General features: G+C 49.6%; 1 protein-coding gene across 1 annotated transcript in view; it reads left to right on the top strand.

The window, feature by feature from the left end:
- Positions 1–13,984, top strand: part of Galnt16 (polypeptide N-acetylgalactosaminyltransferase 16) — an 80,814-nt gene that overhangs the window by 55,300 nt on the left and 11,530 nt on the right. Inside the window, 7 exon segments of the mRNA XM_038337401.1 lie at positions 92–157; positions 2,181–2,302; positions 4,151–4,238; positions 6,404–6,488; positions 6,797–6,904; positions 12,397–12,498; positions 12,500–12,520. Coding sequence (XP_038193329.1) covers positions 92–157; positions 2,181–2,302; positions 4,151–4,238; positions 6,404–6,488; positions 6,797–6,904; positions 12,397–12,498; positions 12,500–12,520 — 592 coding nt within the window.

Here is a 13,984-nt window from a genome sequence, read left to right as displayed (position 1 = left end):
AGTGGGGACAGGGCTATCCTTCAGCCATGACAGCCGGTATGATCTGATGCCCGCATCTAAATGCGCTTGCCTTACTCCCCTTTGCCCTCAGCTGAAGACTGTTTGCTTCTGACCAGGATCCCCAAGGTCAAGTGCCTTCGCAATGACAGGCGGGAAGGTGAGTGCTGGATATGGGTTCCTACCCTGGAACTGTGTCCTGGTGATCTCCCCACTCCCGATGGGCACTGTGCTATCCTAAATCCTGCCTGGCTGCCTTGGTTGTCTCTTCTGAAAAATGGGGCAGTGCTGGCACTCTCCTGCCTTACAAGTCTGCTGTCAGGATGAACAAGAGCCTTGTGGTAGAAGGTCCTGCGAAAGCCAAAGGGAAGAGAAAAGGCATGACCGATCAAAGGGTGTTTTGGAGCATCCGTGATGGCACAGTATAGCATCCGGCCATCTAGGGGACACAAGAGAAGTCCCAAGCACAGTTGCTGTCCTCAGAGTGTGTAGTGTATGCCCAGGGGATCAGAATGAGCCTCGCCACAGGCCGTTTATGCTTCTGTAAAGAGTGTGAAGGAGGAGAGGGAGCAGGTTGAGCAGGAGGGATGTCTGTGGAGGAGTAGCAGGCACCGCATAAGACAGATGATGGCGAGCAAGGAGGGAGGACATGGCAGGCCGAGCACTCTGCAGTCAGAGGCAGGAGCTGACAGCTACACATTGATGCTAGCAGCGCCTCTTCCCTGGAGGGCTGTGGCAGGCGTTGACTTTGCTGATGCTCTCAAACATAGTCATGACAGCCATTGTCCCTGTTCTGCCTGCAGAGAGCTGAGATACCATAATTGCCAAAGATGGTGAATAGAGGAGCCAGGATTCTAGCCTGTGACATACTCCAAGGCTGGTCTTTTAGTCCCCCTCTAGGTGTTCGTCCTTCCTGTGAGAACTCACACCTAGTCAACAGGGGCTGTAGACAGTGGGTTGAGATGAAAGAGAACCTTGAAAAGCCAGAACACCCTTAGAATTGATAAGGCAGATAGCCACAGAGGTTTTGAGTGAGAGAAATATGTGACAGATATTATAGAAGAAAGGCCGTTTCAGCCTAGGAGCCATAAGGACATTGGTGAATGGAACCTTTAAACTGTCTCTCCAGCCACTGTACAACAGGGACTATCAGGCTTGGGGACATGTTGTCCTGGGGTTTTGCCAACAGTGAATGAAAATTTCTGGGCAGATGCTTCTCCCATACCTTTAAGTAAAAGGCGGGACGTAGGCCCTTTGGGGGGATGGGTCCTTAGTTATAGGCAGAGTGAAGAGCAAAGGTGTGACCAGGGGAGTCTGTCTAGAAAGTGACCTATATCCAGAGGTTTCAGCATGAGGCCCTTCCCTTCCCACAGTTCACAGGACGTGGGTGGTTGCTCTGGCCTGAGCAGAACCAGCTGGGCCTCTGCTATCCTGGCAGACAGACCCTCCCCAACCCAGCCCTCAGCAGAAGGGCCAAGGCAAAGTAGGTTAGCAAGCAGCTAGTGAAGCCATCAGGAATCGGAGATGGGAGAGAAAAACCTGATGCCCTTGGTCTCTCTGGTCCCAGGCACTCCCCTTGTTCAGCTGTGTGGAGTAACAGGCTGGGCTGTGGTAGTTTTTCATATTATAGGTGAGGAACTGAGGCTTAGGGGTGGGTATATAGCTCAGTGGAAGAGTGTTTGTCTAGTGTGTACAAGACCCCATGTTTGCTCCCCAGGACTGAAGAAAGAAAAGAGAGAAAGAAGGGGCAAAGGAGGAAGGAACGAGGGAGGAAAGGAGGGAGGGAACTCAGTGAGGCTCAGAGAGATTAAACAACATACTCAAAGAGAGTGAGGGCTGGCATACAAACTCAAGCCCTGCTCAGTCAGGATTCTCTCCCTGTCACATCTGGCTGTGCAGCTGGAGGGAACCACAAAGGTTTTGTCATCTGGTCTGTCAGCACCAAGCTACAGTCCCACTCGCTTAGCCTGACTGCCCATCTGTATCTAGAGCATCATGGGCACTTGGGGAATGTCACTGGGGGACCAGGAAGGGAAGGGAGAGAGGGAGGACAGCAAATGGAGGCACAAAGAAGTGGCCAGCTGTGATAGCTCAGAACCTCAGCCCCTGAAGCAGTGAGGGCCCTGGGACTTTGGGGGACACTGGTAGGCTGTTGGCTCAACCCCTTTCCTTTCCTTTTGCAGGGCTGATCCGCTCCCGGGTTCGCGGGGCAGATGTAGCAGGAGCCACGGTTCTCACCTTTCTAGATAGTCACTGTGAGGTGAACGTGGAGTGGCTGCAGCCCATGCTGCAGCGGGTGATGGAGGTGAGCCTCGTCTGTGGGAGCTGGGCCCTTCCGGAGATGCCTTTGGTGCTCCCAGCCCTCACTATCTGAGGAGCTAGGCTGGCACTGTAGGAGGCCTCAGGGTTTGCTTTCTCTGAGAGACCCCACCCCACCCAGCTGCTTCACCCGAAACCGGGGATAATTGTCACATTTGTTCCCGCTGCGGGTGTGAGAATCACACTGCATGGAAGTTTGGCGAGCCAAGAAGCTCACTCTGTGAGGGGTGCCACTCATCTCCCTAGAAAGACCTGGTCCTGGGCTGGGGGAGTTTGTGGTCAGGCTGGGAAGCCAGACAGAAGCAGGACAGACTGGAGTTCAAGAAGGAAGAGGGAGCAGGAGGCTTCCGCTGTGTGCCTGCTGTTCATCAGGAGGGGATGGCAGAAAAGAAGGAGACAGTCACAGCTCAACCCGAAGGAGGGGGATAGCCCCAGCTGGGTGTGGTGGTGTAATCCCCAAACTAAGCTCAGGCAGGAGGATCATGAGTCCAGACCAACTTGGGCTACATAGTGAGAGGAAGAAGGGAAGAAGGAGAAGCAAGAAGAGGAAAAAGTTTTTGGCCTCCGCATTCTCGTTCTGGAATGCTCGTGCATGTACATAAATAAACAGGGAGGCGGGAAGGCAGGTAGATAAAAATATATGTAAAGATAATTTTTAAATTTATTTATTTTTTATTTTATGAGCATTGATTGGTGTTTTGCCTGCATGTATGTCTGTGTGAGGGGTCAGATCCTCTAGAATTAGAGTTATAGACACTTGTGAGCTGTCCTGTGGGTGCTGGGAATTGAAACCCTGCTCCTCTGGAAGAGCAGCCAGTACTCTTAACCACGAAACCATCTCTCTAGCCCCTCTAAGAGACTTCTTTAAAGAGTGGTTTTGTTATTGTTGTCTTACTAGATAGCCTATGCTGTCCTTGAACACCATCCTCTGCCTCAGCCTTCTGAGTGCTGGATTAAATGAGTGTGTATCATCCCATCTGGTTCGGATAAGAGGGAATTAGAGTCAAAAGCAGGGAGGCTCTAATCTGTGCCCCTCGATGGAGTGCTAACAGGGCCTACCAAGTGGGATTAGGTGTTCCCTGGGGTGTACAATATGATATTTACCCCCCACTCAAAAAATCATGGAGGTTTGTATTATACACTGATGTTTTGAAAGTGGATTTGTGGGGAGTTGGAGAGATGGCTCAGTGGTTAAGAGCACTGGTTGTTCTTCCAGAGGACCTGAGTTCAATTCCCAGCACCCACATGGCAGCTCACAACTGTCTGTAATTCCAGTTTCAGGGACCCAACACCCATGGCAAAACACCAATGCACATAAAAAATTAATTAAAAAAAATGTCTGGATATTTTTAAAAAATGAAATTGGATTTGTGTCCTGGGAGGTGACTGGCTTTAAAGTGGAACCATAAAGTCCCTGGCCCTATGCTGTCGATGCCCATTTTTGGAGACTCAACTCCAGAAGGCAGAGAAGTGAATAACAGTGAACAGAAGAGCCCGAACTGCAGCCGAAGAGGTCGTCCGTGCAGCGACTGAGCTGTTGTTCCCTCTAGACCATAATGGGGAGAGGAAGGCATCCTTCAAGCAGTCAGGGAAGGCATCACAGAGCAGGTGACGTCCCAGAAGGGCTCAAAATGACCCAAGAGGAAGAGGCTGGGAGAGCAGTGCCGTGCCAGCAACGTGGTGTGTGTGGTGATCTAGTCCACCCTCCGGAATCTTCCAGGAGCCTGGGGAGGCTGTGACACCCCGTGTTCCAGAGGTCCCTCTTCAGAGCATACAGCCAGGCCTCTTTGTGCAGAGGTCCCTGACCTCACACCTTCTCTTCCTCCTCTTCCAGGACCACACCCGTGTGGTGAGCCCCATCATTGACGTCATCAGCCTGGACAATTTCGCCTACTTAGCAGCATCTGCAGATCTTCGAGGAGGTGGGTCCTGCTCCTCGGAGAGGGCATCCAGGCTTGGAAGGAGGCAGGCGAAAGCCGTGGTTCGAGTGCTCTCCCCCCGAGTCTCACACTGCCAATCCTTCCCCACGGAGGGAAATGAGGAGGGACAAGGAGAGGCCTGGGTTGGAAGTGCTTCACACAGTCAGAGGTGGGGCTAGCCAGTCATTCATCATTCCCTCCCCTCCCAAGGGCTGCTGGCACAGAGAGCTTGGCCAGAGGCCCAGGGGAGTCTTGCCGGAGCAGACGTTGTCTGGACAGGAAGAGCAAGAGCCTGTGGCCTTGCCTGAATTCGTAGCACACGTCTCCCAGGCGGTCACAGCAGCTGCTCACCACACTTGCCAGTGAGCTATGAAGCAGCTGGTCAGATTGGCCATGGGCTGTTAAGTATATAAAGCCCTCAGCAGTGGTTAGGACTTTAGTGTGCACAGATGCAAATGATCTCTCTGGTGTTCTGTTTGGATTGCATGCATGGCCTTAAGTCCATTTCATTCAAATTAACCTCATGTTGTTTTTTTTTTCTCCATGTAACTCCTGGACTGGAGTTTTTTAAAATATTAATTCATTAATTTATATTTTTATGCGTGTGCATGTGTACCCATGTGCATGCAATGTCCACAGAGGCCAGAGGAGGGCATCCGATCCTCTGAAACTGGAGTTACCAGTGGTTGGGAACCACCGTGTGCATGCTGGGAATGGAGCCTGGGTCCTCTGAAGAGCCTCAAATGCTCCTAACTGCTGAGCCATCTCTCTAGCCCAGTGGTTCTCAACCTGTGGGTCACAACCCCTCTGGGATGGCATGTCAGATCTTTACATTACAATTTGTAACCGTAGCAAAATTACAGTTATAGAGAAGCAACGTAGATCATTTTATGGTTGGGGTCACCACAGTATTCAAGTATCATAGTCTTAGGAAGGTTGAGAAACTGTACTTTAGCCCCTGCGGGATGCTTTTCTGTGGTGCATATGGCTTGGCTTGGTGATTATCCAATGATTATTATCCCTTTGGACAGCTATGAACTCTGGCACTGGGCTGTCCAATCCAGATGACAGTAGCCACATGTGGCTCTTTAAATTAATTAAAATTAAATAAGATTTACACTTAAATTCTTTAGATGTCCTGGCTACGTATCAAGTGTTTAACCCACATGAAGCTTTGGCAGCCACACAAGATTTCGGTGACCCCACTGAACCATATAGATATAAACCATGTCTGTCGTTACAGAAAGTTCTGTTGGATGCCCCTGCTCTAGGGTGTCTGTTACTGGAGCTAGCAGGCAAGAGGGATGGTTCTTCTTTAGGGCATGGTTACCCACTAAGTGGATGCAGCCAGGCGTTAGACCTTGGAGTTGGGTAAGGGTTTAAGGGAAGCCAGTAGTTTCCCCTCTGAGAAGTCACCTTGGGGCCTTTGTACTTTGCTTTGGTTACTTTTCAATTGCTGTGACAATAGCTCATGACCAAAGCCATGTATAAAAGAAAGCATTTAATTTGAGACCCATGGTTAGAGAGGATGAGTCCATAACCATCATGGTGGGAAGCAGGGCAGCAGGCAGGTATGTCGGTAGAGCAGTAGCTGAGAGCTAACAACTGATCTACAAACAAGAGGCAGACGGAGCTAACTGGGCCTGGCGTGGACTTTTAAAACCTCAAAGCCTACCCCTAGTGAAACACTTCCTCCAGCAAGGCCACACCTCCTAATCTTTACCAAACAGTTCCAACTAGGAACCAAGCAGTCAGAGATATAGAAGCCCGCTGACTTCATTCTTGTTCAAACTACCACCCAGTTGCTGCTGCCCCCGTCTGGAATTCCCTTTCCCTAGATGTCTGTATGGATTGTCACCTTCATTCATTCTCTAGTCAAAAAACCAACCTATGGGCGAGCCGCGCCGACTGACCTTAATATGATATGGACATCTCATCAGACTTCATTTTTAGCACTGTGGATCTCTGTGCACACATCATACACTTTGTGGTATTTGTGTGGACAGTAGGTCAGCAGTATGTGAGGTAGGTACAGGTCTTCATGTGAGTGACGGAACAGTAGCTTATACCACCCTGCTCTGACCAAAAGAGACAGAGGGTGGAGGGTAAGGTTCAGAGCCCTCAACAGGCTCTTCCCTGAACCCACCCTCACCCTGCTTTGCCCGTAGGATTCGACTGGAGTCTGCATTTCAAGTGGGAACAAATCCCACTGGAGCAGAAGATGACCCGGACAGACCCCACCAAGCCCATCAGGTCAGGCTGCTTGACCTCTGAAGAGCCCCCCTCCTTCCTGCATCAGGAGCCTGGGAGGCTCTTGGGAGGGTGTATCATCCCCAGGGCTCCCAAGGGTGCCTAGTCTAGGTGCTGACTCTGTCGGGGCCATCAGACCCAAACTGTAGGGACAGAGAGGAAGGAGATCATGGGAATAGTTGTAAGGGCTCTGAGAGCTGGCCAGGCCTCCTGTCCCAGGAACTTTGCAGGTAGGAAGTTGGGTCCAGAAGAAAGGTTCTTGGTTTCATGATGGCGCTTCATTCTCTGTCCCTCCCCCCACCCCCATCCAGGACACCGGTTATAGCTGGAGGAATCTTCGTGATTGACAAGTCCTGGTTTAATCACTTGGGAAAATATGACGCCCAGATGGACATCTGGGGAGGAGAGAATTTCGGTGAGTCAATAAATAATTACTGTTAAAAAACACAAGAGCAATACTAATAGTTCAGACGAGCACAGTCTGCATTGGAGGCCCTGGTCTTGAAGATGTGACACTTGTCATTTAACCATCATAAGGACCCCCTCTGAGGTAATTGTCCCCATTTTACTGATTAAAAAACAGGCACAGATCCACTCAAATAGACAAAGAAATTGAGGTTCAGGGGAGCATGTGGCCAGATGGCTAGGCATGTATGTAGGAACATGTGCCTGGCTGGATACAGCTTACCTGTGTGACTGTTTCTCTACGGAAGGGATAGCGAATATGCAGCAAGGCATGCTGGTCACACGTAAGCAGGGCAGGCCTAGGTACAGGCCTTGGCTTGGCTTCTTCAGTCTGTTTGATTCTGGGCAAATTAAACCTCGTTGGGACCCAGTTTCCTTCAGAGCTTGTTCTGAATGTAATGACTGAAGCTGTGGCCGTGATTACTGTGTGCGAGACTGTCAACCCTGAGGAAGGGAATTCCTGGGCTGCCTGGAACAGCAGGAGGGAGATGGAACAGAACAAGAGAGGGAGTGGTTTGTCCCGCTGCCTCAGAGTGCCATGGTGAGGTCTGGGGCCCAGACTCCAGAACAGGTGATCTGGCTCACTGGGAGAAGCAGTCAACTTTGGGAGCCCCAGTTTATTCACTTGGGAAAAATAAAACCCTGCTTCCCAGGGTGCTAGTGAAACAGGCACAAGATTGGGTTTGTTAGGTTAGGCCCCAGAAGGGTGCACATGCAGGCCCCTGCTGTGTGGGTGTTCACCGAGGACTCACACAATGTGGGCCAGACACCAAGCCTGGCCAGCATAGTCCTGGGTGGCACTGTGGTCACAGGAAGCCGTAGCCAGCCACTTGCAGATGTGAGAGTTGAGGAAGGAAGCACCCGTGACAGGCAGTGTGGGTGGTGGTGTGGGGGTGGAGGGGTTTCTTGCGTGTGTGTGTGTGTGTGTGTGTGTGTGTGTGTGTGTGTGCGTGTGTGTGTGTGTGTGTGTGATCCCTCACCAATCTTTATCTGCTGCTGCCTCCTGCTGGCTGAACCTGGACATCCAGGGCAGGAAGTACTTAGGCTTGTTCAGTCTAAACAGGAGCCTCCTAAACAGAGAACCCAGGCTGGGCAGAGAGCTACCCGAGGGTCCTCAGGAGCAAGGGTAGTTCTGTGGCCCTGCTCTGGAAGCTCCTCTCATAGTCTCCTTTCTCACCTGACCAGGTTTCTGGAGTGGTGGGTGGGGCTGGTGCTCTATCACCCCAGTGACACTAGGTCACAAGTAATCGTGCTGCCACATGTCACGGGTGTCCACAGCAGAGCTGTGGGTTGGGAGGTACTCGCAAGGCCTGTGTGAGATGTTAGGAAGCGGGCCTTGTCCTCTCTTGCTTCACCAGGGAAACAGGTGCAGAGGGGCTGAGGAACTAAGTGGAAATAGGCTCAGGATTTTCTCCTCTCAGATTATCCTCAATGTGGACAGGCAGCTCTCAACAGGAATAACTTCTGTGACCCGGGGCACAGTGACCCTTGTATCCTCACACATTTCATGTGTTTGGAGTCCTAGTGACCTGCTTTGTAACCCGTCTCTGCCTGAAGGCAGCTTTGGCAAGACAGTATTGCTGTGAAGCCATGGCAGGCCTGACAGACTGGAAAAGACCCAGCCTTCCCGCAGGCAGACATTTCTCCCTCCCTTCCTTTCTCTGTTTCTTCAGACTGGGAACTGACAGAGAAACCTGTGAATGATCAAACAGCTCACTTCAAACTCTGCCTAAGGCAAGGGCTCCCCGCCTGGGGAACTTGAAAGGCAGAGCTGAGGCAAGGTTCTGGCCAGGGTTCTGTTCCTCAGAAGAAATTCAAAGAAGTGTCTAGGCTGGCTGCGGCCCTCAGAGGGTCAGCCGCCGGGCCAGTTTTGAGTCCCAAGACTTCTATCTCTGATGGCTTTGGATTTTTAATTTTTTTTTCTCTTAGAAGGCACCCAAACTGAGTCATGCTCCTGTGTCCTAGAGGCAGGAGCTCAGAGGCCACCTGCAATGGAGCTGGCAGATCCAAAAACCGTGGAAGTTATCCTAGGGTTTCTTCCTCTGCTCAAACTTTGCAGGGATTCCCATGTCCTTCACAAGACACCCAGAGGCCTCCTGCTGGCCCCTAGGCTCTTCCTGGAAACCCAAGCACGAACTCCACCTTCACCTCCCTCTTCTCAGGCCCTGCCTCGCTCAACTGGCCTTTGTTACCCTGAATTCACAGGCCATGTCTGTTCCTCTGGGCTTTGGGCTTCTGTAAAATTCTTCCCCTGAGAGTTGCACTGCTTATTTCAGATCTCCCCTCTAGTGTCCCCTCTAGTGTTGAAAATTTCTCAAATCAGGGCCCGGAGAGATGACTCAATGGTTAGGAGCACTGACTGCTCTTCCAGAGGACCCAGGTTCGATTCCCAGCATAGATGGCAGCTCACAACTGTCTGTAACCCCCGTTCCAGGGGATCTAGCACTATCTTCTGGTTTCTCCGAGCATCAGGCATGCATCTGGTACACAGACATACATGCAAGCAAAACACCCACACACCTACAAAATAAAATAAGGAAAGGAAAATTCTTGAGCAATCGTAATTAAAAATGTTGAGTGCCCACCCCAACTCCACTGTCCCTCTCAGCCCCACCTGGCTCCCTTGCCCTTGTCACTCTCCCATGTGCTACCTGTTTGTCACACGCTCTTGTTTACATGTCATTTTTGTTTCCTGCTTTCAGGAGCTTTGCTCCCCACATATGCACATGCGTAAGCATGTGAGTGTGTGCACACATACACATAAGAGATTCTAGAACAGTACATGACACATGGAAGATGCTCAGTTAACATTTGCCGAAGGAACTAAAGAACTTCACTTGAGTGCTACGGAGTGTTCAAAGTGCTTGCCATGCATCTTTGAGGACCAGAGTTCAAATCCCCAAAGCCTACATAAATACCGAGTGGGTATAGTGGCCCGCATGCAATTTCTTTCAGTCCTTGAAAGGTGGAGGTGGAATCCCTGGAGCAAGCTGGGTAGCCCTGGTATCAGTGAGAAGCCCTGCCTTAGTGAGTAAGTTAGAGAGCATGGAGGAAGACTGCTGAGCTCAACCACTGGCCCTATGCACACGTGTCTACATGCGTGTCCCACACGTGCCCACACACAGACACCTATACCACTGTGCCCACACAGGTGCAAACGTATGCATGCCACACACACATACAAGCCAGAGAGAAAAAGAAAACAATGTGTGGCTTGCTTGACAGAGTGTGGCCTTTATATTGCAATGTTGCAGTTTAGTGATCCAGTGACCTTGGAGAGGCTTTAAAAAAAAAGAAAAAAACAGAGCTGGGTTCAGGGATGTGTACTTCTGTCTCAGCACTGGGGAGGGTGAGGCAGGAGGGCCTCTTGAGTCCAGGAGTTCAAGACCAGCTTGAGCAACATAAACCCCATCTCAAATAAAACAAGGAAAAGTGGTACACACAGTAACCCAAGTATTTGCATTGAAGCAGGAGAATTGCTGAGAGTTTAAAGCCAGTCTGGACTACAGGCTGCATGGAGAGTACCGGATTAGCCAGGGATATATAGAAGACCTTATCGCACAAAAGGAAGAAAGGAAGGATGCAGGAAGGGAAAGGAGAAAGGATGAGGAGAATGAAGAAAAGATAGATAATAGTCTGGACTTCTGGATTACTGTGAGAATCTGACATTTACATCATGAGACACACTAAGTGCTCAGTAAATGGATGATAGTTACTGATGCTTGTCATTGCCATTGTAGATATAATAATCTGTAACAAGTACAGACAATATGGTTGAGTGAGACAAGGTGTCCTCGCTAACATAAACAAAGTAAGTCCATCTATCCCCAGTTCTAAACCTCAGCCCCTGAGGCCAGCTGCAAATTTCTGGTTGGGGAAGGGGATGGGTGCATGGCAGTTTATGGGCAGACCTAAGGAAATCCATTACCATAGCCAGCACAGGTCCATGGGAGGGGCCCAAGCATCTGTGCCATCTCACTGTGCCAGTGAGAGCCCCAGGCCTGTCCAGGGACCACAACATAACTCCCCATTAAACTTTATTGTAAAGGACTTGCACACAGAACATACACATCAAGATTAGCAGACCCAACATCTGTACCTCTCCATGAAACTTCTGTGACGTTAGACCCAACATCTGTAACCTTTCCATGAACTTCTGTGATGTTAGGGCCCAACATCTGTACCTCTCCATGAACTTCTGGGAACGTTAACCCCAACATCTGTACCTCTCAACTGAGCTTTCTATGACGTTAAAACAGCCATTCTGAAGTTGTAGAGCTTCACACTGGATCTAAAAACTTTCATTCTCTTTGGTTTTATGAGACGAGGTTTCTCTGTGTAGCCCTGGCTGACCTGGAGCTCACTCTATAGACCAGGCTGGCCTCGAACGCACAGAGATCCACCTGCCTCTGCCTCCTGAGTGCTGGGGATTAATGGCATGCAATTACCATGCCTGGGATCAATGTCTCGTTCTCTCTCTCTTTTTAAGTATTTTATTTTATTTAGTGTGTGGGGGTGGTAAGGGAAGTGCCAACAGTCTAGAAGAGGACATCAGATCTTCTGGAAGTTACAGGCAGCTATGATCCACCTGATGTGGGTGCTGGGAACTGAGCTCAGGTCCTCTGAAGAGCAGTGACCACTGAGCAATCTCTCTAGCCTCTCTCTTTTTTTTTTTTTTTGAAAGTTGTGGATTTTCTGTGCAAGGAAAGAGATATTTTAGCACCACAGAATATCCACCTGGAGAATTAATATAAAGAAAGTAGGGAGCCAGAAGTGAGACTAAAAGACTCAGTCAGGAAGGGTGAAAAAAAAGATTGGTAAGTAGATAACAGAAGTGAAAGTCCCTCTGGGAAGCAGAATGGCCCCCTTCCTGCATCTCTTTGACAACCAGTGGGGACCTTAGCCACTTCAGACTTACAACTCTACCACTACCTTAGAAGGATTGCAGCTCAGGAAGGTCAGGAATAGCTTGGTGCAGACTCCCTGAGCCTAGAGGCGGGCCTGGGCCAGCCTGGTACATCTAGAGCAGCCTGAAGTTCCGTTTGTGGCCCTCAAAGGTGCTCAGATCTGGTCAGCCAGCAAGCAAGGTCTTCCTAACTCATGTCTGGCTGGAGCTGTAGTCATGGGCTAGAAACAATGCTGCCATTCAGAGCATTTCTCCTCTATGCTACTTCAAAGCTTTCTCCACTGCTCTCCTGGGGTTCAGGCACAGGGTGGTGTGTGTCTGTCTGTCTGGTCTGTCTGTCTGTCTGTGTCATGTTTATGCACCTGCATGTATGCTACATGACTTGAACGTGTAAAGGAGTGCAACCGCCCCATTTTATCTTGCAATAAGAGCTCACAATCTCAGCATATACATTCAAGGAGATGCCAGAGAAAGAAACCCATCCCTTCTCTCCTTCCACCATCACCTGAGGGGTCCTTCTGACACTGTCATCTCCTGCAGAACTCTCCTTCAGGTATGGATGTGCGTGGCAGCTTGGAGATTGTACCCTGCAAGCCGCGTGGGCAATGTCTTCAGAAAGCGGCACCCCTACAACTTTCCCGAGGCAATGCCTCACGTATATCAGGTAGGTCCAAATGGGAAACACCCTGGAGGAAATATGGGGTCCCCTCACTGTAGACACCCCCCCCAACTAGTTATTCATGTTCTATGTGCCTTTGGAATGTCCACCTGTCCAAACTAAGCAGGCCTTAGTTTCTCCACTTGCTGCCCCAGCCTTGACATTTTGGATATTTCTGAGGGTAGAGGATGAAATTGGATCATGGCCCCTTGATCTTTCTTGTCTTGATTCCCTTTGTCAGAGAGTCTTGGACAAATGGTCAAGTGACCCATATATGTGGTCCCCACTGAAACTCCATTGTTGGTCATGGTTTCCAGTGGCCCCCACAATAACTTCACCCGGGATCTGGACCATGTTCCCAGCCACAGAGTAACACTTGGTCTCACAAGAGAGTGAACAGTATCCTGGAAGACCATCCCATGACCCATGTCATGATGTAGGAGTTAGGAGGAGGAGGAACTGTTCTGAGTATACATCCTCCTCGTAAGGAACGTGTTTTCTACCCTCGGCCTCCCCCATCTAGCATGCTGGTTTGCACGGGAGCGATGATTTCCACATCTGATTAATTAATAATCTAAAGTTTTGTTCGACTTCTCTCACCCCCCCTTTTGTGGGGGCATTTTGAGACAGGGTTTCTTTGTGTAGCCTTGGCTGTCCTGGAGCTCACTCTATAGACCAGGCTAACTTCAAACTCACAAAGATCCTCCTGCCTCTGCCTCCTGAGTATTGGGATTAAATACATGTGTTACCACCGCCTGGCATCCACCCCATTTATTTATAAATGGCATCTCATACCAATTTATATTTTGTATGAGGTGTTTTTGCCCAAATGTAGGTGTGGGTAGCACATTCATTCCTAGTGCTTGAAGACCAGAAGAAGATGCCAGATCCCCTGAAAATAGAGTTACAGATAGTTATGAGCCATCAGTGTGGTACTGGGAACTGAACCCTCTATAAGAGCAACAAGCTACCCGCCTATAGCCCCTTACATTCTATTTTTTTTAGTCAAATTCATATAGATTTACTGCAAACACTCAGGCGGGACCAACACCAACTTCTATATGCAGATGATATTTCTGTATCATATTTTTGATAACTATAGTATTCAAGAAGAAAGTGAAAGTCATCGCCACTCCTTATCTTTCCTATTTGCCCACTCATCTCTTCAAAAGCAACTCCTGGTAAACTTAGCATTAAAGCCTTTAAATAGAACTGTGTGCTCTTAGGAGGTTGCTGCTCTGTGGTGTCAGAATGTTAGATACATTCTCGTGTGCAGCTTGTACACGCCCTCTATAGGTTTGTGTTAGCAGGTTGATGCCGTGCTCTCTTCCAGCGGCCTGGCTCTCAGGCACTATACCACGGCCGTTCTTCCTCCTCGGTATTAGTAGCCATGGCATTTTTTCAGGGCTATGTCACTTTCCATTGTATAGAAATATTTTTCCTACTGAAGAGCATTTATTTGCTGTCCAG

This window comes from Arvicola amphibius, chromosome 7 (assembly GCF_903992535.2).
Source record: "Arvicola amphibius chromosome 7, mArvAmp1.2, whole genome shotgun sequence".
Classification (NCBI taxonomy): domain Eukaryota; kingdom Metazoa; phylum Chordata; class Mammalia; order Rodentia; family Cricetidae; genus Arvicola; species Arvicola amphibius.
The sequence above is the reverse complement of the archived record's forward strand: the minus strand, read 5'-3'. Positions and strand labels throughout refer to the sequence as shown.